This window comes from Erinaceus europaeus, chromosome 9 (genome assembly GCF_950295315.1).
Source record: "Erinaceus europaeus chromosome 9, mEriEur2.1, whole genome shotgun sequence".
NCBI lineage: Eukaryota > Metazoa > Chordata > Mammalia > Eulipotyphla > Erinaceidae > Erinaceus > Erinaceus europaeus.
The window spans coordinates 21,743,493-21,771,174 of NC_080170.1; the positions used below are offsets into that span (position 1 = coordinate 21,743,493).

Sequence of the window (27,682 nt, forward strand, 5' to 3'; positions counted from 1 at the left end):
GGCTCCCAATCAGTTAACCGGTGCGTACAGAGAGGCAGCTTTCTGTTAGCTGAATCCTCGTTTAGGGAGTAGATCTGGGGGCACTGTGTACATGTCAAGAGATATGACTGTTCCCTAGAATTTTAAAGTCTTTTTTTTTTTTGTACCACCCTTTGAAAATGGGTGATCCATCTCATGTTCAATGTGGAAGCACCAGGCTGACTAACTGGCAAGATTCAGTTTGCACATCTACTCTAATTCAGGGGCCCATTCACAGAGCCAGGACCATATATATCCTGTGGCTCCCTTAGGTGACGGCTTTAGAGCCTGATCTCCACGACAGATCCAACTGTGCTGCGTCAACACAGCAAGTAGGAACATGAAAGGCACAGAGGACAAAGCTGGAAGGTTCCTCTGTGCAGATCTCAATACCACGTATCCACAAGAAAGCACCCTGAACTTCTAGCTGACGAGGCACAAGGCTCCAGGTTTACTGCTTATAGCTGAAGCTGAGGACAAGAAAAATGCAGGCTTAAACATTCACCCCAAGACCTAAGCCCTTCACTAGGACATACAGTCAGTATGACATCCAGAGGTTAGAGGGAAACGGTCAAGGTCAGCTGGCCTCTCATTCAGATGTCACAAAAGACTCTAGATCAGCCCCCCCACACCCAAAATAAAGCAAATAAACAACTAGTCTGTCCAAAGAAGCATCACCAACAGTATCTCCTACAGAACACTACAAGGTTCTCTATGACAGGAAAAGAAAAGATCATTTCTAGCATGTGAAATGCCTGAATGAGAAAGCCAAGCAAAGCTTTAACAGCAAGGGGTAAAGCTCAAAGAGAAGCAAGGGGTGCCAGGTCAAGAGTTTCAGAATTCTGAACAGCAGATGTGAAGCTGGTGATTTTAACTAAGGGAAGGGACAGAAGTTGATGATTTTTGTCAAATTTCCAGTGTGGGCCAATTCAGGAAGGAAGAGACTGTTTACACTATTCTAGTAAGACTTCCTTGCAAAGGTGATACTCATCTGACAGCACAGAAGCCAGGAGCTTTTTTGAACGTCACTAAACCCAAAAAGTCAATGGGCAGCTGTCTGGTTTCTACATCAGGCCAGGGCTAGGCTTAAGTACTGAAAGAAAACCAAGTCACCCAGAAGGTGATGGTTCTCAACCCACAATAGGGGTCACCTTTCCCCAGCTTTCATGCCACCATGAACACCCCCAGTCACAGCAGTGGGACAAAAAAATCTGGGCCCAGTGTTACCAATGTCACCTGGAAGGAACACAGGCAGGGCTGGGTAACCAGAAGGCTGTCCTGGTGAGGCAGCAGTCTCTGTTGCCAAATGTAGCTGCTCCCGGGGCTAAGTTAGAAAGGCCCCTTGTGGACCTCCTCTGTGGAGCTCCATTCTGGGTCTGCTCTGGAACTCTAGAATAACAGAAAACCAGGCTCCAGATGCTAACCCAGCCCCTGCAGGAAACTCTCCTGGACTCTCAACCAGAGTTGGAGGATGAATCAGGATCTCAGCAGGAAAAGGGAAAGTGTTCTGTAGGAAGTCACTTCAGGAGGAATACCAGAAATGAAATGCTATCTGACCTATTGAAGGCCCTGACAAGTTGCTGTCAAAATCGGCAAGGCTAAGAATCCCAGGAAGGTGGTGCTTCTTGGCCACAAGGCCATCATAATGAAGAACACTGTTGATAGCATCTCAGACTGGCCGTACAGCTGTGCTCTGGTGGCTGGGACTGACCATTAATCCATGCCAAAGTGACAACTGTCATGGATAATGTCAGGAAATTGTGCGGATGTGGTTGAGCTTGGCAGGGCTCACAAAGCACCCTGCATTCCTGATACTATGGCCTATCTACATAATCATTACTTTGCCTAAAAGATTCCCACTCATTCCATTCCTTTGATCTATCTTCTTTCTACCCTCAAGACCCTCCCTGCCTCCAGGGTATTATTAATCCTTACCAGTTAAAACCCTCGCAACAGTAGCTAAGGAAGTTCCTACCTTTCCAGCCCCATTTTGCCTTTCTCTGCCCCTTTTCTAGTCATTTCTGTTTCTGACTTGCCACTTCCAGGTCTGTCTTTTAAAAGCCTTGGCTCTCTGATCAATAAAGACATTGCATTGTCTCACCACGTGTTTGGTTTCTGAGTCATCTCCCTCCTGTCGCTGAGTGAGTAGCAGCCCAGGCTGGCTTTGGTCAAGTTCTCTCCAGCCCAGAAGCCCCAAGAGTATGCGCCCAGGAAGAGGCACCCCCATGCTAGCCTGGCAGATAAGAAGATAATCACCAAGAGGTCAAAGATAAAGTCTTTTGTGAAAGTTCGTAATAACAATCACTTCATGCCCAGAAGGAACTCAGAATATCCCTTTGGATAAAACCACTGTCAACAAGGATGTCTTCTGAGACCCTGCTCTTAATGTAAGACCCATTGAGAGGCGAAGGTCAAGTCTGAGAAGAGGTACAAGACTGAAATCCAGAGCTATGATTTTAGGTGTTTTGTTTCAGTCATTAAAAGCTAAAAGAAAAAGAGAAAAATGGTATCTGAGCTCTCTAACCTGAGCAGCATTACAGTCTCTTGTTCCCTGCTCTAAAAGTACTTCCACTATCAAGACAATGAAATGCTGAGGGGAGCTGGGATTCTAGAAATGCCCATGAAATGAGGATTTCCAGGCTCAATTCAACAGCTCTGTAACAAAAATATATTTAGCTTTGCAAAGAGATGTCAAGATGTCAGGGCTTACCTGAGGAACACCTGGCTTGGCCAGAGGCAGCTCCTAATAAAGAGAGAAGAACAGTGGCTAATACACCGCAGCATGACTTAGTGACTTCCTCAAAAGATGAGAGACCACTACGCCCCTTGAGCTAGTCTCAATTCTTCAGTTTTCACTTTCAGAAAATACTCTCAAAATGCATCCCAGGAACTTAAAGAAAAACAAAACTGAAAAAGGAAGATGCTATAATATGGGATGAACCAATGGGAAAGGTGGGCTACAGGCCGAGAGAGGACATTAATGGGTGTCTGCCCTCGGACTTACGGTGGCCTTGAGATGCAACTCACAGGCCACAGTTCACTCCCCAGAAGAGAAGTGCAGTGCCCCTCAGAGGCACTTCCTGAATTCTAAGAGGTAGATCTGCAGTGCATTCAAGGAATTTGGTGGTCTGGAACCACTGAGATAATGCAAAAGGTAACACCAGGCTCTAACACTCACTGAGTTAACCAAGTAACATCAGACGAGCTCCAGGGGGTGTTTTTCAGAATAGCTCAGAGCTCCTCTAAGCTGGCTGGCACCAGACAGGTTTGTGCACAGAAGATGGGCACTTCTTAAACTAAAGGACTTCAGGAAAGTGAGAAGTGACCCAGGGGCTCCTAGCAATATACAAGAATTGGAAATGAAGACTCTGGAGGAGGTTTCCAGCTCTTGTCTTAACCACAAAGATCAGTTCAGAGCAGTTGGATGAGAAAACTGTGGAGTCTGTTACTTCCCAGACTTAAAGTCTGTTACTTTAAGAGAAACTATCAGAGACAAAGATCTGCTGTGACGGAGATGATGCACAATGTGCACTGTGTTCCACGTAACTACACGGTCATCAAGGAGCCGGCAGCGGGGGGGGGGAGGGGGGGGGCGACAATGATTTTAAAAAGACCCTGCCACTTGGGGAGAATACAGATCCAAGGATGACAGAGGACCTAGTGGGGGTTGTATTGTTATATGGAAAAGTGGGAAATGTTATGCCTATACAAACTATTGTATTTACTGTTGAATGTAAAACATTAATTTCCCAATAAAGAAATTAAAAAAAAAAAGACCCTGCCACGTACATATCCTGTCCTGAACAAAAGGCTAAGAGCTACAAAGAAAGTTTCACATTTTCTTCTAAAAATTTGCCCAAGAAGTTTTTCAAGCACACACAGAATCACTATCTGTTTCTTGCTGGTTAGGAAAGAATTGGCTTAAAGCACGTGGATGATGTTTTGCTCTATTCTTTTTTTTTTTTAAAGGAATATTTCTTAATAAGAGAGAGAACCAGAGCATCATTCTGTCATGTGTGATGTCAAGAATCATACTCAGGACCACATACTTATGAGGCCAAACCTTTATCCACTGTGTCACCTCCTGGGTCATAGATGTTTGGGTTTTTTTGTTTGTTTGTTTTTAAGACATTCTGACCCTGTGAAAAACTGAAAATCCCACCACACTCATTTCATTGCCCACAGACGGCACCTGTGTAGCTGCATTGCTGGGGGCACCAATCACAGACAGGAAGCAGTGTGTGCGCCACACTCCAGCCACTGAGGTAGGAGTCTGGGAGAAAACTGGGGAAATGAAGCCTAGATCCCAGCATGATCTCAAATGAAACAAAGCAAGAAACGCTAAATACCTTTTTTGCCAAAATCGCAAGTGGTTTATTTCCTGCTAAGTCAGAGAACCAGCTATGAATTGCACTCTGGGACCGAGCGGTGACCAACCAATAATTGTCTTTAGCATTAACTTGCGGTTTCTTCTTTCCGGTGTCCTGGAAAGTGTTGAGCTTTAGTTTCTCAGCTAGTATGCTGCTAAAATAAGCTCCAATCTGTAAAAAGGGGAGAAAGTAGGGAGAAACCATGAAAGACAATGAACGAGTATGTTAAAAACAGCATTGTTTCATTTTTATTGTTTTAATACTAATAAATGAAAATCTTCAAGCAACCCAACAGATGATAAAATTGTATGCTAAGTCCTTCAACCAGCAGAGCTCTGATTTCCTTATCCTAATGCAAGGCCGGCCCTTCCCCCAGCACTGCTATTCCACCAGCAAAGAGCAGCTCAAGGGGAAGACAGAAAAGCCTCAAAGAGTCTCTGCTAAGACAAGATGAATTTCATCCTGAATACAGGAGAGCTGGTGCTGCCGGAATCTTCAGCTCCACTTTCTCCCCTCATAGGACGCACCCATTTGGGGAAAACCCTTTTCCTCCACTGTGCTGCACACTGGAGCAGAAAGCCTCACACACAATTATATGGTAACAATCACTCTTTTCCTTGCTTCATTTCAATAGCACATGGTTGTGTTTTGTTTTTTGTTTTTGTTTGTTTTTGGAAAGGAAGTAGTAAGTGTATTTATGCTCAGTGCTTTTAAATACCAAAATCTTAAGGAATTTAATTTATTTAAATGGCCAATTACAAAAGGCCCAATTAAATTAGGTATTCAACACCGAAAGGGGGGGGGGGGGTGCCAGTTTCATGAGTGCAAGTGTTTCAAGAGGAAGTCCATGGAGCTTCCTGCTCTGAACAGAGGAATTACTGTGTTGCTTTCCTATGAACCAAATTGAGAGAGAAAAGACCAAGATTAAAATTGGAGCAAAAAAAGAAGGAAAAAAACTAGCAATTCAGTGAAGTCACAGGAAACCTGTTTGAATTTCCAACAATCCCATCAAAGCATGACATTTTATTCCCTAGGAATCACCGAGCATACAGCAAGCAACATTTCCTGGTAAGTCCAGGTACCTTCAGAACAGGTAAAGACAGTAGCAACCGCACTGAAAGCACTTGCCCTGATAAAGCAAACAGGAATCACCACATTCTTTATTGCTCGTGATCAATGAACAATTAGTCTGCAGTTGTAACTAATTAGTTGGTTTTTTTCTACCAAGGTGAAAATCAGGCACAACTTTTTCAGTCATCACTGGGCTCCAAGGCTCCTGGCTGATTGTGTCAGACAGAAAAGAGAGTGGGGTAAAGAGACAGATGGAGAGAAGGAAAGGCAGCATGGCCCCAATGCTCCCCCTAGTGTCAATCTCAAGGGTGTGCACGTCGAAGCAGCCCTCCATCATGTCTACACCAATTTGCATTCCCTCAGGCAATGTGCGAAAGCTCAGGTTCAACTTAAGAAACTTCATTTTCAGCTATCCAAACCCCAAATAAAGTTACCTTCAAGAATCTGAGTGAAGGCAAGTTAAATAAATTTTTAAAAAGTCATGAGGCTGAATATTGGTAATAGTTCTGCGACAAGGTCACTGCACTAAAAGCCAAAGAACTGCGTAGTTAGAAGGCTCAACAATTCACACTGTGTTTTGTATATCTCACCACAAAAGACAGAACACAAATTGCAACACATACATAGCTTAGGCTGTGTTACAAAGTCTACTGAGAGTAGAAAAAGACACAACTGACAGCATAACGTTGTGTTGATAAAACTATGTGCAGAAAATGCTTCCATTCATTTCCTTAGCCTTGAAGTACGACTTTAGTTAGGGCTTAGTAAACTGGCAGTTACATACACGTTTGTGTATACACAGACCCACATAAATGCAACTCTGGGGTGATACACAAACCTTTAATAATGATTACCTCTGAGGAAGGGGAAAGAAACATAGAAATTTATGCTTGCTTTCTTTTTATTTAGAAATATGATAATTCCAATTTTTAAAATATTTATCTATTTCCCTTTTGTTGCTCTTGTTTTATTGTTGTAGTTATTATTGTTATTGATGTTGTCATTGTTAGACAGGACAGAGAGAAATGGAGAGAGATTGGGAAGACAGGGAGAGAAAGACAGACACCCAGAGACCTGCTTCACCACCTGTGAAGCAACTCCCCTGCAGATGGGGAACGAGGGCTGGAACTGGGATCTTCGCTGGTCCGTGTGCTTTGTGACACGTGTGCTTAACCCACCTCACTACCACCTGACCCCCGGTAATTCCAATTTAATAAAAGCATTTCAAAATTAAGAAATAAAAACTCAAAGAGAAAAAAAATCAAACCTCCAAATACAAAATACAATTGAAGAAAAAATTCTGTCTCTATAATTACTAACACAATCACACAGAAAAACTGTAATTAAAGAAAATGCTTGCATGACTCAGGTGGTGGTGCACCTGGTTGAGCGCACATGTTACAGTGCACAAGGACCCGGGTTTAAGTCCCCAGCCCCCACCTTCAGGGGGAAAGCTTCACCAGTGGTGAAACAGTGCTTAGGTGTCTCTCTGTATCTCTCCCTCTCTTATCACCCCCTTCCCTCTCAATTTCTGGCCTTCTCTATCCAATTAAAGATTTCTTAAAAGCCTGCTTGGCAAGAAAAATAAAAAAAAAAAAAAAGAAAGAAAATGCTTGCTATTACCCTAGTGCAAGTTAGCAAAGAGCAAAATCTGAAAAGCATCACACAGTACCTACACTGCTGGAATAGCACTGGTACAGCTTACTCTGCGTCTTCACGCGGTACCTACACTGCTGGAATAGCACTGGTACAGCTTACTCTGCGTCTTCACGCGGTAACCACACTGCTGGAATAGCACTGGTACAGCTTACTCTGCGTCTTCACGCGGTACCTACACTGCTGGAATAGCACTGGTACAGCTTACTCTGCGTCTTCACGTGGTAACCACACTGCTGGAATAGCACTGGTACAGCTTACTCTGCGTCTTCACGCGGTACCTACACTGCTGGAATAGCACTGGTACAGCTTACTCTGCGTCTTCACGCGGTACCTACACTGCTGGAATAGCACTGGTACAGCTTACTCTGCGTCTTCACGCGGTACCTACACTGCTGGAATAGCACTGGTACAGCTTACTCTGCGTCTTCACGCGGTAACCACACTGCTGGAATAGCACTGGTACAGCTTACTCTGCGTCTTCACGCGGTACCTACACTGCTGGAATAGCACTGGTACAGCTTACTCTGCGTCTTCACGTGGTAACCACACTGCTGGAATAGCACTGGTACAGCTTACTCTGCGTCTTCACGCGGTACCTACACTGCTGGAATAGCACTGGTACAGCTTACTCTGCGTCTTCACGCGGTAACCACACTGCTGGAATAGCACTGGTACAGCTTACTCTGCATCTTCACGCGGTACCTACACTGCTGGAATAGCACTGGTACAGCTTACTCTGCGTCTTCACGCGGTAACCACACTGCTGGAATAGCACTGGTACAGCTTACTCTGCGTCTTCACGCGGTACCTACACTGCTGGAATAGCACTGGTACAGCTTACTCTGCGTCTTCACGCGGTAACCACACTGCTGGAATAGCACTGGTACAGCTTACTCTGCGTCTTCACGCGGTACCTACACTGCTGGAATAGCACTGGTACAGCTTACTCTGCGTCTTCACGCGGTACCTACACTGCTGGAATAGCACTGGTACAGCTTACTCTGCGTCTTCACGCGGTAACCACACTGCTGGAATAGCACTGGTACAGCTTACTCCGCGTCTTCACGCGGTACCTACACTGCTGGAATAGCACTGGTACAGCTTACTCTGCGTCTTCACGCGGTACCTACACTGCTGGAATAGCACTGGTACAGCTTACTCTGCGTCTTCACACGGTACCCACACTGCTGGAATAGCACTGGTACAGCTTACTCTGCGTCTTTTAAGATGGGAGTAAATGAATAAATATGCTGGTGATGCAATCACCTCAGGGTTCTCAGTGTGGAAGAAGAGAAAAACAAAGATGGAAAGTGATCATCCCTGTGGTATTTAAATTAGAACTGGTAGATGAGAGATGGAAGGGACAAGAGTTGGAGAAGAGGAAGGGAGGAGACAGTAAGACTGCGAGGTGAAAGAAAAGAGGGCTGAGTGGTGGTGCACCTGGTTGAATGCATATGTTACATACAATGTGCAAGGACCTGGGTTCAAGAGGGAAAGCTTTGGAAGTGCTGAAACAGTGCTGCTTGTGTCTCTCTGTCTCTTTCCCTTTCTATCTCCCCCACTTCCCTCTCAATTTCTGGTTGTCTCTATCTGGTATAATAAAAAAAAATAAAAGGAAGGAAGGAAGAAAAATAGGGAGGAAAGGAAAAAGAAAGGAAGTGGAGAAAAGGATTCTGTATGTTTCTCATCTCTGCCCACTGAAAGGGGCCGCAAGTTAGATATCTGAAGAGCCATGAACATGCCAGGGACCAGACCTGGGCTGGGGAAGGAAAGGATGGATCTGGAGTATGTCAGTGTGCTATCAGTGAAAGTGAGAGAGAGAGAGAGAGTCTCAAAGCACTGAAGAGAGTCATGTTATGAGCAAGCCTGTAGGTGAAAAGAAAGAGAAGGATATCAAAAATAAGTGAAGATAACTCATTTTAAAAAAGAAGACAGGGGAAGCTGGGCCGTAGTGCAGTGGGTTAAGCGCAGGTGGTGCAAAGTGCAAGGACCAGTGTCAGGATCCCGGTTTGAGCCCCCAGCTCCCCACCTGCAGGGGAGTCACTTCACATGCAGTGAGTCAGGTCTGCAGGTGTCTTTCTTTGTCTCCCCCCCTCTCTCCATTTCTCTCTGTCCTAACCAACAACAATGACATCAATAATTACTACAACAATAAAACAACAAGGGCAACAAAAGGGAATAAGTAAATAAATATTTTTTAAAAAAGAAGACAGGCGTTCAAGTAGAAAGGAAAATAAAAAACAAAAAACAGATGTCCTTTACAAAAGGATTCCAGCTAATAAACGTCCAAGGAACAATAATTACAAAACCAGCATTTGGCAAACACCAGCAAAATAAACTTTTCATCAGGAAACCATCAATTGATGCTAAAAGCAGAGTGAAATTCACTGGGGGAAATATATTCATATGGCTGCAAAGCATAGACGTTTACAAGAGTCTATAACAGAAATTGTAAGAAAACGACTGTTTGCAGACACGCCACCTTCAATGATAAAAACATAATCAAGGGGCTGGGTACTGGTGTACCAGGTAGAACACATATGTTACCATGCACAAGTATCCAAACCCTGGCTCCCCATTTGCAGGGTGGTGCTTCAGTGAAGCAGTGCTGCAGGTGTCTCTCCTCTCCCCCCTCCCATATCTTCCCCTTCTCTCTTGATTTCCCTGTTTCTATCCAATAAATAAATATTTAAAAAAAAAAAAAAAAAAAAAGGTATCAGCATGGCCAATAAAGGACAATGGCAGGGCATAACTTCTGACCTGGAATGTAGTCTTCTTACCAGACATATATAACCTGAATCTTGTAATGAGAAAAACCAGACACATCTAAAACCTAGAGTGGAATATAAGGCACATGCCTGGATTCTTCTACTGGACTGTTAGAAAAGTCACAGCATGTTTTTCTATGCAAAAAATGGATCGTGACTTTTCTGACAGCCCAAAAGAAAGCCCTTCAAGACACAGCGACAACAAGTAAGAAGCAGTGTGATACCGAATCAAAAGAAACCAAGCAGTGAAAGCAGCCAAAGGTAAAGCAAGATCCCTGACGGGGGACCTGGGCCAGAACAGCACCTGAGTCTCTGGGGACTTTGGGCTGTGGTTCAGACAGCGTTACATTTCAAAATTAACTGTCATGGGTGACACACACACATACACACAACTTTTCAGAAGTCTGAAGAAATAGACCATCGGCATTACCTTGGACGGATTAATTACAATATTCCGGGCTGAGCCATGTTCATCTCCAGGAAAGGCTGGCTGGTTGTTGAAGCCTTGTTTAACGTTCACAGCGGTGAGTTCATCCTGTTCAGGAAACAGTACTGATTAGTTCCCAGGAGGCCACGGCTCCAGTTTGCCCCAGGACCCCACAAACTACCTTGGCCACAGCCCCTAGGAACAGACACTGTCAAATGCAGAGTAGAGCAGAAGTCAAAGCTTAACTACAGAGGGAGATTCACTGAATGCAGCAAAACATCGGCAACTGCTGACTCCAGGTAGAGGCTGTGTGTTATACCATTCTCAGTTTTTCTTAAGTTTGAAAATCCGGGAAAAGAACAAGAACAATCCCGAAACCCCCTGTACAGAAATATAAAGTCATGGGATTGTTCAAGCAGAAGTGTTTCTAAGACATCTTGACTCTTCCCTCCTTGGTCAGTCCCTGTGTGCGCCCCAATTCTGTGTTCAAGACTGACTCACTCCACTTACCTAAGGCCCCACAGGGAGCGAAACAAGGGGAATGCAGGGGCTTTAGAGACTTGCTATTTGATCTCCAGTCAAGGCCATGCCCCTGTCAACTTGTGAAGTCCCTCCACCAATCTTGGGTAGTATGACCTTCGCCTTGCCTGAGGCTGAGGCCAGCATGCACCTGACATGCCCACTATAAAGGCATCAAGAGCCAGTAGTTGCACGCAGCCATCACTGAAATCCTGTCTTTTCAGTCTTAGACTGGGAAGAGACATTCCCATGACACTATGTCACCGAAGTACAAGTGCCACACGAAAATGCGGTCTAAAAATACAGAGCTGCTACTCATGCTCTGCCTTAAAAAAGACCACTGACTGGATAGACAGAAGGACACACACTTTTTAACAAGATCATAACACATCGCAAATAGCCCAAGGCAAAAGAAAAAAAAAAAAGCCTTGCTCAGGTCACTGAGTTCAAAACTGAATCAGTGATCTTAAAATACAGACTTGAAGAATGAAAGGGAAATTTTTTGAGTTTGCTTCACTCCAAGCCAAGGAAAGGTCTTGGTGACAATGAGGGCAGGATGGGATGGCAGCCACAGCAGAAGCGTGAAGACCTGCACTCCTTCTGCCCTAGGAACCTGTGCAAGAGAGCAACTGGCCAAAAGCACCGATCTGATTCGGCAAGAAGTCTCAGGACAGAAATCACCGAGGACAGATAAGCCACCTGGAAGCTCACGTTGGCCCAAAACTGAGGCCTGTAGTAGAAAGGTGCCAGGCAATACCGCTGGGGAAGCCACCATTCTCCTGTGCTTTCCAAGACCCCACCGCAGCTCCGTGGCCACCAAGTGTCCCCCTAGCAGAGAGGTCACACACACTGTGTGACCCACACTGACAATGAGTGGCGGTCACGTTGTAGTGGCACCCAAAGACATCTCTGACTGCACCCATGTTTTCAAATTAATTACCTGAAAATCTAGGGCATATCTCTCTAATGCATATTTTAAGGCAGAAAGGTGTCAGTCAACTTGAACAAGGACTTCTTTTATAACTCAAGAGACTGAGAAAGTGGGGGACAGCTGAGATGGTGGGGTAGGGTTGGGTGGGGGCAGTAAAACTGAATTTTATCTTTGATTTGGCCAGAGGAGTGTTGCAGGAAACAGCAATTGAGTAACGGCATGGGTTTTTACTAAAAATACATCTGCCTTAATCTGGGAGAAATGTGGGAGGCTTTCGAGGCCGTTCCATTCAGGGCTGCTCATGGTCTATTCTCAACCAACAGGCTCAGCCACGGCTGTGTGTTTGCGCTTGTGCACGCACACACAGACACACACACACGTGCATACAACACACAATCCCCCGAGGGAAAACACCTGCCAGGTGTGCTAGACTTCCCCTGCAAGAGGACCCACACAGGTGCTGTGGGGAACCCAGAATTCAAGAACATACACATCACCTTGTATGTGAAGCTACACAAAAGCACACGGGAAGCCTCAGCTCTCACAGCGCCCTGGCCCTCCCTGGGACAGACCTCAGCCTTTCCCTCTGCTCCACAAGACGGAGACCGTCTCCGCACGGCCTTGAGAGGGCGCTGTCATCCCTGTTCCCCTTCCTAGCCCTCCTCCAGCCACACCACTTGCCCTACAACTCCTCAGACACGTCACAGACAGACTCGGGACACAAGGTCTTGGTACTGTCTGCTGTCTGAACGCTCTCTCCCCTGAGATCCACGCATCCAATTAACTCCCTGCCCAAACGGACTTTGCTCAAATTCCCATTCTCAGTGAGAACCTGGTGAGCATGTTTAAAGCTGGACCTCTTCACTCCATTTGCTCCCCACACGCCCCACAATCCACTCCACACCTCTTGAGAACACGTCCCTTGGCACCCAAAGAGCATGGGACTTCCTTACACAGAGGTGCTCAGTGAATTACTGGGAAGACCAGGGCCAACAAGACAGTCCAGCCATTTAGAGTACAGTCTAAGGCCCTAGAGGTTACAGATGTAACCCCCAGGACCACCTTATATCATAGGTGAGTTGTGCTTTCAACTGTCTGCCAATGTCTCTCCCTTTCTCCCTCTCTCTCATCTCTCATTCTCATAGTAAATAAAAAATGTTTTTAAAAAGAAGACAGACGGGGGTTGGGCAGTGGCACAACGGGTTAAGCACGGCATAGGGACCCCGGTTCAAGCCCCCAGCTCCCCACCTGCAGGGGAGTCACTTCACAGGCGGTGAAGCAGGTCTGCAGGTGTCTATCTTTCTCTCTCCCTCTCTGTCTTCCCCTCCTCTCTCCATTTCTCTCTGTCCTATCCAACAACGAACGACATCAACAACAACAATAATAACCACAACAAGGCTACAACAGCAAGGACAACAAGGGGGGGGAATAAAATGGCCTCCAGGAGCAGTGGATTCATGGTGCAGGCACTGAGCCCCAGTAATAACCCTGGAGGCAAAAAAAAAAAAAAAAAAACAGATGTGATGGTAGCCTATTTTGAACAGCTGGATAGGCACATCCTGAGTCACTGCCCTAAGACTTTGGGGACCTTGAGTCCACTTGTATTTTGATTAGAGCCACTTAGCCTGGAACATTCGATTTTACTCCATCCTGAAAACAAGTGTTTCATCATACCCCCTTTCCAAGTCTCAGAGAGAGGACCTGGGTAGTAACTTACCAGCACCCACACATAAAGAGTCAGTTGGATGCTCTCACATGCTCTCTTCTTAAAAGGAGACAGAAGGATGCGGCTGGCCCTTGAAGACGTACAAGCAGGAGACGCAACACCTGCACTGCTCAAGTGCGGTCTCCGGGCTGCAGCTGGAGGCGTCCGCAGTCTCAAGAGATGCAGACCCCCTCCCCGCAACCGCCACCCGCACCTCACACATCTCCACGTGACACCTGGGCAAGTTCAACCTTGAAGAAGTGGGGGCCCTCGGAAACACAAAGAAATCATTCCATACTTGCTCCAGTTCCCCAGACTCTCCATCATATATATGGCCACTGCAAATGCAGACTAGACCGGCGGAGGTGTCTGGAACTACTAGTTTGAGATCATCAGGAAAGCATGGCATGAATGCTCTGAAATGGCCAAAATGCTTGGGAGCATTTCAAACTAACAAAATCAGGCCTCCCAAAACAGCGAGATGAAAGCTGTATTCGTCAGAACCTTAGTGCCTACCTAAGTTAAAACCAAGCAGAAGCTGCCTTGATATCATCTACAGAGCAGATTCTCGCCCAAGCCAGAAGCTAGAAGCTGCAGGGACAGTGGATCCAGAACAGCTCTTCTGTGAGTCCAACTGTCCTGCCGAAGACACATGACACACCTGGCCCTGCCTGCTTAGTGCCGGCTATACCCCAATCACAGCAACACCAACACCGCCCCCCCCCAACGCCCACAGCACCCCCACTGAAAACCAAAGACCCAGAGGGCTGCTGAGCCGTCACAGAACCCTGCTGCTGAAAGAGGGGTTGGGGCTGTGGGGCTATGGGAACAACACAGAAATTTGGCCCCTGCCTTGTGCCAGCACCTCAACAATCCCAATCCAGCTCACTGCAGGTGGCCAGGGCTTTGCTGCTATGCTGGGGGGCAGGAAGGGAGGCATGAAGCTGACACCAGCCAGAAGGACTCCAAAGGAGTGCACACCAGCGGGGTAAGAAGTGGGGGGTCAGAACTGGGGAGTGGGGATGTAGGGAGGCTGCCCAGGTCTTCAAGAGTGACCTTAGACAAGCCGAACCAGAACTGGTCCTGTGCCTTGGTTTCCCCAACTGTGGGGGACTAGTAACAGCTGCTATGACTGTTCTGTTCTCCCACCCCCCCCTCCCCATCCCAGTTACAGAAGTAAAACAGGGTAGGTCAGGGAGATAGCTCAGCCTGTTAAATGACCAGCTTACAGAACCGAGGCCCCAGAGGCCACAGGTTCAATTCCTGGCCTCGGTCAACATCTCTCTTTCTCCTAAGTAAATCTGGAAATGCACTTAAGCAGGGTAATGAACTTGTGCGAAGTCACAAATGACTCCAGGGAGCCTATTTTCCCACCACAACCTGCAGTTAGACGTATCAGTGTTTCCTCAGATTCAGGGAAGGACTAGTCAGTGCTCAGAAACACAGTCTGCTTTGAAGAAAGCAAAAGCCCCTGGCCTGGACTGCCGTTCTTGAATCTGTGCCTTATGCAAGCACCAGGTTCCCTAGAGGGTTTGTAGGGCACAGCACCCTGGCCCTGATTCAGAGCAGGGCTGGGGTGAGAAAACAGATCCAGGCTTTGTGTCTTTCTGGAAGCAGACAGGCCCAGCACTGGGCCACCCATCTCACCAGGAGGATGGGGAGTAGAGCTGGAGCCTGAGAGAGAAATCAGCTCAGAGGTCTTTCCCCCAACACATGGAGCCAGAGGGAAACAAGCAGAGGGCTGCCCTTTCACCCGCTGAATATCCCAGAGACAACAACTAAGAACTCCAGGCCTGCCACAAGCGCTCCATCACATCTGGAAGCCAACAGTCACATCAAAGCTGGGATGCTGCTTCTGTGTGAGATCTTCTGATAGGAGACTTGAGGATGGCCTCCTACAGAAACTAAGTGAACGAAACCACAAAACCTGCACAGTCCCAACATGTCGTACCCAGGGAAGCTTATTTCTTAAAGCTGTGAAGAGGGTCAGAATCAATGGCAAGAATCCAAACAATGAGTTCAGAGTGAGACTTAAATTCCAGAGTGTTTACTGCTGGTTGCTTAGTTAAGCAGGGTTTCCCAAGACCTGGTACTACACCAAAAGACCACTTGAAAGCAAAACACATCCCCTGCTGGGGAGGGGAGGGTTGCTCTCTTCAGACTGGGGACCCAAAGGCACATGGAGCAACACTGGGCAGCCTCAGACCCAACAAGAAGTCACGTGTGTTCCTTGAATTCACACAACAGACATGACCCTTTGCACCAAAGTCCTCTGCTGAGTTTAACCAGGTCAAAAGAGAAAGGCAGAGTTCAGGACTTGGAACAGTGTGCCTTTACAACCCCAAGCCAGACTGCACTGGACACAAATAGCTGCCTCCTGTATGGGCCTTGAGCTTCTTCAAAGACTTTTCTAAAGGGGGGGGGGTACCCGAATTCTTCTCATGCCTTTCCTTCCAAGGGCACGCACTTGTTCCACTGCACCTAGTCAGCCATTCTTAACAAAGCACAACTCTGCCTGTTTGCAAAGCCTCAGTCAACTAAAAAAGCCAAAGGCCGTTCACCAGGATCTCAGGCAAGTCCAGAACAAGACTATACTAAGAGCTGAAAGGTTTCCCACTTATACCAGGTGAAGAATAGGAGAAAAGCACAGTACTTTTGTTAACTACTGGCAATGGGGAAATGCCATCGTGAATTAAAAGAGTTTTAAATGTGGGTATTTTGTGTTTTTTTTATCATTTCATTGAGGGGAGGGGCTAATGGATTGCAGTACCTTTGTCAATCCAGGGTAGATCATTCACCTCACCATGACAGGTGCCCGTACCAACTTTTCCACCATCATTCACCACTCCAGCCACTCCACTCCACCACCAGAGAGTCCTTTGCTGCGGTGCAATACACCAGACCCGGTTCAAGTTTGACTTTGTATTTTCCCCTTTCTGTCCTTGTATCTTTTTTTTTTAATATTTATTTTATTTATTTATTCCCTTTTGTTGCCCTTGCTGTCTTATTGTTGTAGTTATTATTGTTGTTGTCGTCATTGTTGGGATAGGACAGAGAGAAATGGAGAGAGGAGGGGATAACAGAGAGGAGGAGAGAAAGATAGACACCTGCAGACCTGCTTCACCGCCTGTGAAGTGACTCCCCTGCAGTTGGGGGGCCGGGGTTCGAACTGGGATCCTTATGCCGGTCCTTGTGCTTTGCGCCACCTGCGCTTAACCCGCTGCGCTACAGCCCGACTCCCTCTGTCCTTGTATCTTAAAGTCCGCCTACAATTGAAACCACATCATATTCATCTCTTTTTGGCTTATCTCACTTAATCTTTGATTCCTTCAAGCTTTGTGGAACCAGGAAGTAAACACGGGTCCTTGTGCATGCACTGCCAACACTAAGTAGCCAAATTTTGTTTTAGAGAGAGGAAAACACCACAGCACCCCTTCACTATCCATGAGCTTCCCAGGCACTTCCATGTGCTGCCAGGCCTCGACCCTAGTACCTGGCACAAGGTTAAGGCACACACTCCAGCATGGCTCCCGCATGTACAGTATGCATGTACAGTATATCACTAGCAGCACTGACGGGTCAACCTTGCACATGCAGGGGCTGCACCCACGGTTCCCTAGACCTGGAGGTGGAGATCCTGAAGGATGAATTCAGTCTGACCCAGGGCAGTGGCAAATGGGTCGCAACAGGCTGAAAACAAGACCAGCGCAGAAATGAACCCACCCTGGACAACAGGACTCCCACGCCGCCTGCTAGTGGCTTCATCTGAACTGACAAGCCTGAAAGCAATTCCAGGCAGTGGGTTGGTGTGGAGGGTATGTTTTCAGAATCTCTACAGAGCAAAAGTCAGCACTTGGAGACCTGTGGTGAACCCCAATGACTTCCAGAAATCTCGCCCATAAGCCTTGAACTTCAGTGAGTGACATTATTTGGGGATGGGGGTGATTTTCAATCTCAGTTCCAGCAGCATCTGACATTGAAAAAGTGAAAAAAACGTCTTGATGTTAGTTTGAAAACTGGTAAAGCTCTTGTTCATGCAAAGAAAGGTCAGCTGAGCCTGATTTTCAGTGACAGTCTCCAAAGCGGGTAATAAACGAGTGTGTGTGAGTTCGCGCACGCGCGCACACACACACACACGGACCTCCAGACTCCCCTCCTCGTGAACAGCATGTGGTAGAAACGCCCCATTACCTTATCACATACGTGTGTCTAATAAGCTGACTCAAGGCCTGTTCAGTGAGCGGAAGAGAAATGGCCACCAGGGATGATAAGCCAGGGGGAGAAACAGTCCCCTCTGTGAACTAGTCAGGCACAGGTCCGCTCTGTGAGCTAGGGCCTCACCCCACACACACACCAGGGTCTAAAGCCAACTTTGGAACTAAGCCTCTTGGGGGTTTCTCTCTCAGAAGGGCATCCTGAGACCCTGGGGTGTGGACTAGGAAGAGAACAGGCTCAACGACCCACAGGGGGAGGGAGTCATCTCTCTCCTCGCACTTCAAGGTGAACCCATCTTCTTTCTGCCTCCACCCGTATTCCAAAGCATCAAAGGCGTCCTTTTTTTTTTAACCCCCCTCGTTCCTCCCTCCAGAAGAAGCTGAAGAACAGAAGCACCCAACATAGAGCACTTCAGCACTTCAGCCCCCAGCATCACCTGTGGTCTCCTCCCTGCCTGGCAGAGTCCCAGCATTCAGGGCAAACCACCAGGCCCTGATCCCGGGTCCAACTCCCCTCCTGGGGTCGGATGCACAGGGATTGGAGTTTGAATTTTGAATGCAGGGTGTTTCTCTGATTGGGAACAAGGTACCCACCCTCTTGGGATCTCAGAGGCTTCCTTTGAAAGGCAAAAAGAATAACATGAGGGGAAAAAGAAATGTCACAGCTGGAGCACCAGAAACACAGACCGGAATGAGTCTGAGCTGTGGACAGAGAGAGATGACACAGAGCTGTGGAGCACAAAGGAACCCAGCCCTTCTCACACGGCAGTAAGGGGCATCTGCAGGGGTGTGTGACCTCAACTGGAGATGAGGCCTTTGGGAGAGGCTCAAATTAAAATCAAGTCAGAGGAGATTCAGGTAGGTCCTAAATCCAATATGGCGGGTCTCCTAAGTTGAAGGACACACAGAGAGGCAGGAGGGAGGCAGGTGGGAGCTTTGCTACCACAGTCAAGGCACAACTCCAGGGGCTACCATGAGCTGGAAAGGGTGGGAGGGTCCTCCCAAGGCTTCCTATACAGTCCTGCTTTCCAGGGGGTGTTTCTAGCCTCCAGAACTGTGAGGGGATACACTTCCGCTGTCTAGCCATTTTGTCTGCAACTGTCAGAAACAAACAAGAAAAAAAGGGGTGTGGGAGGGGAAGGGGGGGTAAACAGCCTCTAAAACCAAGAACCAGTTCAGTTCACTGGGCAGCAATAGGAAGCCAAGCCTGCAGTGGCCACATGCCAAACAGCAGCTTCAGACTCTAGAGAAGCAGGGCCCCTGGACCCCAAAAGACGGGACTGGCTTCTGTCTGCCATCTCTTCTCACTGATAATCACTTACTAGCTATGTGAGATGTTTTCTAAGAAGGGGACAGTTACGGGGAGTGGGGAGGGGCAGAGTATACTTCCCCACTGCAGACAAAATACTTGCAAGAGAAGGCCGGATGAAGGAGCCAGGCTGGCTCAGGGGCACAGGACTCCCCAGAGAAGGCAACCTAGCACTTCTCCACGCCACGCCTTTCAGAGTTCTAACACCAGGGCCACATTTGCATCAAAGCCGCATCTGAAACCCAGCTCTGTGCACCCCCCCCTCACCTACACTGCTATTAATACTCACCTCACCCAAACCACTGCTAGCCACCAGTGGCCCATGGTAGTGACCCAGCCAAAACCCAAAGGCTGTGAGCAAAACTGCAAGTCCTCCTTCACACCTGTGATGAGCCAGGGCAAAAAGCAAGGGGACAAAATCCTGCCAATGACCTAACCTCCTCCCCCCCACACCTGGTCTTGAAGCAGCTTTCCCCGCCTAAACTCCTGGAACTCCCTGAAGCAAGAGACAGCCCTATCTCACAGGGTGAGAAAGTGAGCCTTGGGGAGAAGGAGGGGAGAAAATGGCAGTGGCCATGTCAGGAGCAGGTCTCTGGTAAGTCCAATGTGTCCCTCAAGACAGAGAGGCCTCCAAGGAATCAACTAGCAGAGAAACTAGACCACCAGGTCCCTTCTCTCTGTGACATGAAGACACCACTCCCCCATCATGCAAGCTGACTGCAAGAACAGTGGCATCATGTGACAGGCACTCATAAGATACTTTAAGAGTGTGAGCACCATCGTGTTCATGGTGATGACCTGCTGTGGGCCCTTGGCTTGCCCGCACCAGGTCTTTATGGCTCTATATGTCAACTCTTTTTCAGCCACCAAGTTCCAGATGCTACCATGATGCCAACCGGACTTCCCTGGGCAGACAACCCCACCAATGTGTCCTGGAGCCCCGCTTCCACAGAACCCCCCACCCCACTACGGAAAGAGAGAGACAGACTGGAAGTATGGCTTGACCTGCCAACGCCCATGTTCATCAGGGAAGCAATTACAGAAGCCAGACCTTCCTCCTTCTGCATCCCATAATGACCCTGGGTCCATACTCCCAGAAGATTAAATAATAGGAAAGCTATCAGAAACTATGGAGTTTCTGGTGGTGGGAGCTGTACCCCTCTTATCCTATGGTCTCATCAGTGTTCTCCTTGGGGGTCCCCCATCTTTGTCTCCTCCCACTTCCAGGCAGGAGAGCCTCTGATTCCAATTATACCTAAATATACTCAGCATTTATCCCACTCTTATCTAAATAATTATATCCCATTAATTTGCATTCAAATCAGATTCAAATACATGTCACCCTCTCATATCACACACCTGGATGGGGCTCTCAAAAAAACTGGAGGAAAAGAGCTGAGAAAAAGACTTGAACTTTGAGGTGGGCATAATCACCCAGCGGGGAAGGATGTGAAGCTCAACGCCAGCCTGCTCTGCCCAGGCCGAGTTTGGCACAGCGTTAAGGGTCCACCGTCTCTCTGGAACCCTGACTGCTGGGTGAAGCACGGTCCCAGTCGACTCCTGTACTGCGAGTGCACCGAATGTTAACTCCTCCTATACATTCTCTCACTTGGGACCCCACCTGACCTCTGCCGCCCGGGCCCGGGTGCTGGCAAGGCAGAGGAAGCACAGGCCCGCCAGGGTGCTGTCCCAATGCTCACATCTGGGAGCTGGCCAGGAGCCCAACAGCTGGCTGCTGTCCACCTTCCTGCCCCGTACCCAGCATCACCCCAACTCCAAGTCCGGCGCTGCCTGTGGGAAGGTGGGGTGCATGGTTTCCACTGCTCTGTCACAGACTTAGAACCTCGACTTTGGGCCTCTTGTTCCTGGACTGTGTTGGTGAGGCTCACTGCCATGGCTTAGAAGATTGGCCACATTCAGTGCAAGAAGTGGGGACAACCAAGACACCCCCCCCCCCCATAGAAATGGTGGAGGTAATGAGGTTGGCAGTCTTGCTGTCCAATTCCATTCTCAAAGTGTACTCCAGGTCACAGATTCAGTCTGTTTCTGGGCCTCCACCCTCTGTGCCACAAGGTTCTAATTCCTTCACAGATCTCCGCTCATGCCAGTTGGAGCTCTGGGGCAGGGACAGGGGAGCCCCAATACTCGCCCGGCTCAGTTATCAAGTGGGTGCAGGTGCTAGAGCAGATGGAGAGAGACAGGGCACAAAAGTGTGACACACTGTCTACACCCTTCCTCTTCATCTCCTTGGGCCAACTGGGCTCCCTGCTGCTAATTCTCCAATCTTACAAGGCCCTGAGCAGTAGGCTTTTGCTTGTTTGGTTGGTTTTGTTTTAGACAGAAATGTAGAGAGAAAGGGGAGATAGAGAGGAAGAAAAGAGATACACCTGCAGGCCTGCTTCACTGCTTGGGAAGCTTCTCCTACTGCAAGTGGGGACAAGGGGCTTGAACCTGGATCCTTGAGCACAGTAATGTGTGTGCTCTATTGGTTTCACCACCACCCAGCCAGCCTTGTGGGGCTCTGTGTGCTGTGCAGTCTCCCCACACTCCCTCCCTCCCTTGTCCTACCACCAACCCCTCCCCACCACCCCCGCCAAATTTCTAAGGTGCAAGCTAACAGCACAGGTCTCTCAGCAGAACCATGAAGTAAGCCCTCACCACCCCCAGGGCCTCCCCTGCCCTTCTACCCAACCTCCAGCTTCTTCAAGTGTCTGGCCTGTCCCTCACTTAGATCAGCCCCTCACACCACACAACCCACCTCCCCACCTGACCCTCTGGTGTTCCTTTTCCCCAAGGAATGGTAAGAGCAGTTCCTTTCACATTCCTTAATGAGGCCTGCAAAGACAGCACCAGGGTTTCTTTATCTGCAAGGAAGACAGGCCCCACCACAAACACAGAGGCACTCAGAATAGCTGCAGCCAGCCACCTGGCCAGGTTGCTGGGTAGTAGCCCCTCACACCTGGTGCTGGGGTGCGCGTGACTCCAATGCAAAACCAAAGAAAATCAGGAAATCAGCCTGTCAGTCATTTCTAAAGTGCCTTCATGCCTGGGTGAGCCAGATGTCACTGGCTAGGGCAGGGCCACAGGTCCTCATGAGCAAGTGCGTGGGGCCTTTGCTTTCCTTTTGCAGCTGCACCCTCTTGCCCATAGCATCCCACAACTCCAAGCTGACTTTCCTTTCAATTTCAGTTAAGAGAAAAAAAACAGAGGGAGAGAGGAAGGAGGAAAGACACACAGCACTGCTCCAGCACTCATGGAGCTTCCTTCCCCTTGGCACCACACACAGTGCTTCCAGGGACTGTCATGGGCTCGAACCCAGGTCTTTGCTTATGGTAACAAGTGTGCTCTACTAGGTGAACTAGCTTCTGTTTCCCTCCCGCCCCACCTCCCCAGTGCTTGGAAATTTGTGGAAGCAACAGCCACTACAGTCAAGCAACACTGCCTTTTTCGAGTATTCATTTTTGTCATGTTGTTATTATCAGTCCACAACAGATTGAAAACTAATTTAAAAAAAAAAAAAGAAAGTCCTCCACCACAGGTTATTTTGAGAAGCGCTGTTCTGGCGGACAGAGAGCAGGCTTCTATTTCTTTTCTCCGCCCACTTATTGCTTCGAATGATGGCAGGCCTGGACCTCGGACCAAGCAAATGAAAACATCACTTCGAAAACAATTTGATAATCTAATAACGACGTCAAAGCAAAGCTCACATGGACGGCACAAAGGCAGAGTGGTTTAATTCATAAAGATTTTGTTTTCTTGGTTTTGTTTTCCCATGAGAGGGCTGACATTTAGTCTAAATCTGACCAAGAAATAAAAGCAGCTTGGACAGTACGATATTTCTCAAATGGCTTGTTTAAAAAAGAAAAAAAATATGCTGTCTGGAGCTTTAAAAGAAAATAAGAAGAAAAAAAAACATGCCAGAGCAGGTGCTCTGGTCTTTCTCTCTCTTTCCCAATCTTTCAATCTTATGAAATAAGTTTTTTTAAATAAAAAAAAAAATGAGCAATGGGGTTGAGTGCACGTTACAGTGCGCAAGGACCCAGGTTCGAGCCCCTGGTCCCCACCTATAGGGGGAAAGCTTCACAAGTGGTGAAGCAGTGCTGCAGGTGTCTCTCTGTCTCTCTCCCTCTCTATCACCCCCTTCCCTCTCAATTTCTGACTGTCTCTAGCCAACAAATAAATAAAAATAAAAAGGGGGCCGGGTGGTAGTACAGCAGGTTAAACGCATGTGGCGCAAAGCGCAAGGACCAGCACAAGGATCCCAGTTCAAGCCCTGGCTCCCCATCTGCAGGGGGGGGTCGCTTCATAGGCGGTGAAGCAGGTCTGCAGGCGTCTATCTTTCTTTCCCCCTGTCTTCCCCTTGCCTCTCCATTTCTCTGTTCTATCCAACGATGACAGCAATAACAATAATAATAGTAACAACAACAACGATAAACAACAAGGGCAACAAAAGGGGAAAATGGCCTCCAGGAGCAGTGCAGGCAAGGAGCCCCAGTGATAACCCTGGAGGCAAAAAAAAAAAAAAAAAATTAAAAATCTGCTAAAAAAAAAAAGAAGAAGAAAAAATGAGCAATGTTGATGTGAACCGACTTCAGAGAACTTGGGAGAAAAAAAAAATGACTTGGAGCTACTTGGAGTTTTCTTAACACCTCTATTCCTTTGCATGAACCAGCATCTTCAAGCAAAATTCCACTGACACATCAGAAAAAAGTCGTCTTCACTAGCTCTTTCCCACTGCCAATGCCCTGGATGGGCCTGACCTCAACCACCACCTGCTCCTTAAGTCTGATATGAATGAAGCGGCTGGGAAGGGGAAGCAGTTCTGCCTAATTTTAGTTGAAAACAGGACAGCATTTGCATTGCTGAGCTGTAGCATGCTGGGTCTGCGTGGAGACTGAGTTTATTTAAAAAAAAAAAAAAAACATTTATTAACCAGTGTTAACACATCGAATGAATCTATATATAGCTAATCAGAGCAGCTTACAAAATGCCAGAATGCATCATAAAACTGGACAGCCGTAATGAATAATTACAATGTGCATAGTGGCTAAGCTCAATACCTTGCTATAGCTTTATGAGTTGCAGGAAATTTTTAATAATGATTCCTAAAGCAATCCATTATAATTTTTCCTAAAACTTTTACAAAACCAGGCCACAATCTTTTATTGTATTTTTTTTTTAAGCACACAAAGTCCACGCTGTAGTAACTTGGAAATGTGCAACTCTGCTGACAAGAGACAAAAAAGCCAAAGGAACAAGAATCTCACTGTCATGCAGCTACCAGTTAAACAGTACATGTTCTGGGATGATTTTACACCAAAAAATGTCCACAATAATGTGCTTGCATAGAGATGGATCAAAGTCTTAAAACTTTTGAAAAGCAGAGACTGTCAGCATTCCTGGTTACACTGTCAGTCTGAAAGCCCACTAAGTCGTCGCTCAGCCACGGGGATGGGCCTGGTGCTGTGTCCATGGCCTCGGCCAGTCCCTTGACTTGTGACATCGCAGTCTGCATGACAGTCATCTCACAGAAGGAGTTTATTCTCACTGAGCAAAACCTCTGCAGTCTAAGAAATACCTATGCCACTCTCTTCACTAATTCTTCAGAAGTTTGGGGAAAAGTTCTTGTTCAAAAAAAGCTTTCTTTTAGGGCTGGGGTAGATAGCATAATGGTTATAGAAAAAGAAGCTCCACAAGTCCCAGGTTCAATCCCCCATACCACAATAAGCCAGAGCAGAGCAGTGCTCTAGTCTGAGGGGGAAAAAAAAAAAAAAAAAGGAAGATAGATACCTATAGGCCTGCTTCTCCACTCATGAAGTTTCCCTCCTTGCAGGTAGGGAGCAGGGGCTTGAACCTGGATCCTTGCACAGGTCCTTGAACTTTGTACTATGTGTTTAACCAGGTGCCCGACCCCCTTGATTTTAGTTTCTTTTTTTTTTTTTTTTTTTTTTTGTTGTTGTTTTTGTTTTTTACCAGAGCACTGCTCAGCTCTGGCTTACGGTGGTGCAGAGGATTAAACCTAGGACATTGGAGCCTCAGGGATGAGAGTCTCTTTGTATAACCATTATGCTATCTACCCCCACTCAACTTTAGTTTCTAAGACAGCGATTACTGAGATAAAACTTATATAAGTAAATCTCTATAAGATGCTAAACAAAGTGTACTATTGCAAAGTGGGTCTTAATATCCAAACATTTGGGAACCTCGGATTTCTGCAAAACCTTCTCTCCCAGGTCCTGTCAGAACTCAGAGGTCCTCAGACACCCTCCTCCCTGTTCACAGGCCTGTCTTCTCTACAGCAAGGTTCTCACCTGGGACATTCTAAGTCAGAAAGTCCTGTTATGAGCAGGGGTGGGGTGGGACAGAGAGTGACCCACTTCCCTGGCTTCAACAACGCTGCCAGATGACAGAAGCAGAAGTATACACGTAGAGGCTGAGTCCACCTTCTCTACTGGAACTTTGGGGACCCAGGGCAGTAACAGTGTACCCAGCATTCCTTTATTATCACACTCATTCATACAAGAGCTTCTGTGCCCTAGGTGTGGGCCAAGCACTGTGCTCAAACCATAATGGCCTGCAAGCTGCTCAGTAATAAATAATTGTTGAAACACTCAACTTGCCGGGCGTGAACGTACACAGCAATGTTCCTCTTACAACGTGGAAAATACGTGACTTGGAGAATGGCCTCACTGGTAGAGGACTTGCACGCCAGAGGCCCTGGTTCAATCTCTGGGTACTTCCTGTGCTAAAGTGGTACTCTGACTTCTGTCTCTGTCTCATATGTAATAAAGCCTTAGGGGGTCGGGCGGTAGCCAAGCGGGTTAAGTGCACGTGGCACAAAGCGCCAAGGACCAGCATAAGGATCCAGGTTCAAGCCCCCAAATACCCACCTGGAGGGGAGTCACTTCACAAGCAGTGAAGCAGGTCTGCAGGTGTCTGTCTTTCTCTCCCCTCTTCTATCTTCCCCTCCTCTCTCCATTTCTCGGTTCTATCCAACAATGACATCAACAACAATAACAACTACAGCAACAATAAAAAATACAAGGGCAACAAAAGGGAAAATAAAAATGTATAAAAAATAAAGCTTTATTAAGAACCGTGAAAAATAGTGGGAGAGACAGTATAATGATTATGCAAACAGAATTTATGCCTGAGGCTCCAAAGTCGCAGGTTCAATCCTCAGGACCAATACAAGCCAGAGCTGAGCAGTGAGTGCTGATAAAAATAAACAAATAAGAAAGATACCCAGGGGCTAGTGTTTCCTCTTCCATGGTAGCACTTCTTAATCAGGGGGATCTGTTTGTAGGAAATGCTGGGGAAAGGCTGCTACCCTGGCCATCATGGGTGGTGTCTGCACCTCCTTGAATGACCCTGTTGAGGAGAAGCTTTTTTGCTTTCTCCCCGCCAAGGTTACTGCTGGGGCTTGGTGCCTGCACGACTAATCCATGGCTCCTGGTAGCCAGTCTTTGCTCTTTTTTCCCCTTTTATTTCACAAGACAGATAAGCAGGAGATAGGGAGAAAGAAAGACACCGGCAGCATTGCTTCACTGTTCTTGAAGGCTCCCCTCTACAAGTAAAGACTGAGGCTTGGGCCCAGGTCCTTGTACATGCTGACATGTTCAGCCCTCGGTGCGCACCACCTGCTCCTCGGCCCCATTTTTTTTTTAATACAGGAAAATTAAACAACCCTCCTCCAAGTTCCCTTCTCACACACTAGGCTTTCTTCCACGATGGCACAGACATCCAGAACTGCCCTCCCCAACCCCAACCCCAACAGCAGGGCCACTGCCCTTCCACCAGAAATGAAATGGCTCTGATCAACACCTTCCAGTGTGTGTGTGTGGGGGGGGGGGGGGTGCAGAAACTCTCTGTGGTGGCTGTACACCCCTTCAGCCAAGGCAGAGAATCCTGGGGGGTACATTGGGGGGGAGGCAAGATTATGCTGAGGACCTAGGACACCAACAAAGTCAGGTCCGTAGCATCAGTTCATACACCCAGTAGTCTCCTCCTGTGCTGAATTTTCATGCACTGACTTGTAGACCCATGGTGAAGGCGGGTGCCGTCACTCCAACTCCCTTATCTCCTCATTACCTGTCCCAAAAACAGGAAACTAAGGAACTAAGGTGGCAGAAAGAGAGAGTGCTGGCCTGGAAAGAGAGCCCACCGGCTCTGTGCGCCACTACTTCATCAGAGATGAGACGCAGGTTCTAGCCTAGAGGAAGCTTCGGGGCTGTGGCGTGTTTCCCTCAGACTCTTTCTAGCTGAAAAGGTTGACCTGGAGCAGTGGGACCCTATGGACAACCTCAGAAGAGGGGCACCCTCCCCACACCTGACCTTTCATCAGAGAGGAAAAGCTTCTGCAGAATTCCCCATAAAAGATAAAAATCAAGAACCAACAGAATCAAGTCCTATGTTCACTCCAAGCTACAAGGGCGACGGAGAAAGTGGGGGTGCTTGTGGGATGCCATGAGGGCAGCCTGGAATGAACATGATGGCAAAGTGACCTAATGCGCACAGCCCTGCTAGGCGTTTAGCAACCAGCTTTCATACGGACAGAACCTGAGTTTGTGGTTCTGGCCAATTTCCTTAGTGAAAATGTTCCCCTCTATGGCAGATTTCAAGCCACCAGCTCACAAAACCCCTGAAACTGGAATCAGCTGGCCAGCCAAGTGGCCTCCAGCACACTCCTGA

The 27,682-nt window shown here is 47.6% G+C and overlaps 1 protein-coding gene across 12 annotated transcripts in view; it reads right to left on the minus strand.

Moving 5' to 3' along the window:
- The window catches only part of MED12L (mediator complex subunit 12L), a 300,870-nt gene that overhangs the window by 260,332 nt on the left and 12,856 nt on the right, over positions 1–27,682 (minus strand). For 8 of the 12 annotated variants that reach the window (XM_060197499.1, XM_060197496.1, XM_060197495.1 and 5 more), the window contains exons 3-5: positions 10,317–10,421; positions 4,368–4,559; positions 2,729–2,761 (exon numbers count right to left, since the gene is read on the minus strand). In XM_060197499.1, coding sequence (XP_060053482.1) covers positions 2,729–2,761; positions 4,368–4,559; positions 10,317–10,421 — 330 coding nt within the window. The remainder of the gene's footprint in view (positions 1–2,728; positions 2,762–4,367; positions 4,560–10,316; positions 10,422–27,682) is intronic. The other 4 variants (XM_060197504.1, XM_060197497.1, XM_060197503.1 and 1 more) reach the window with 1 other exon arrangement.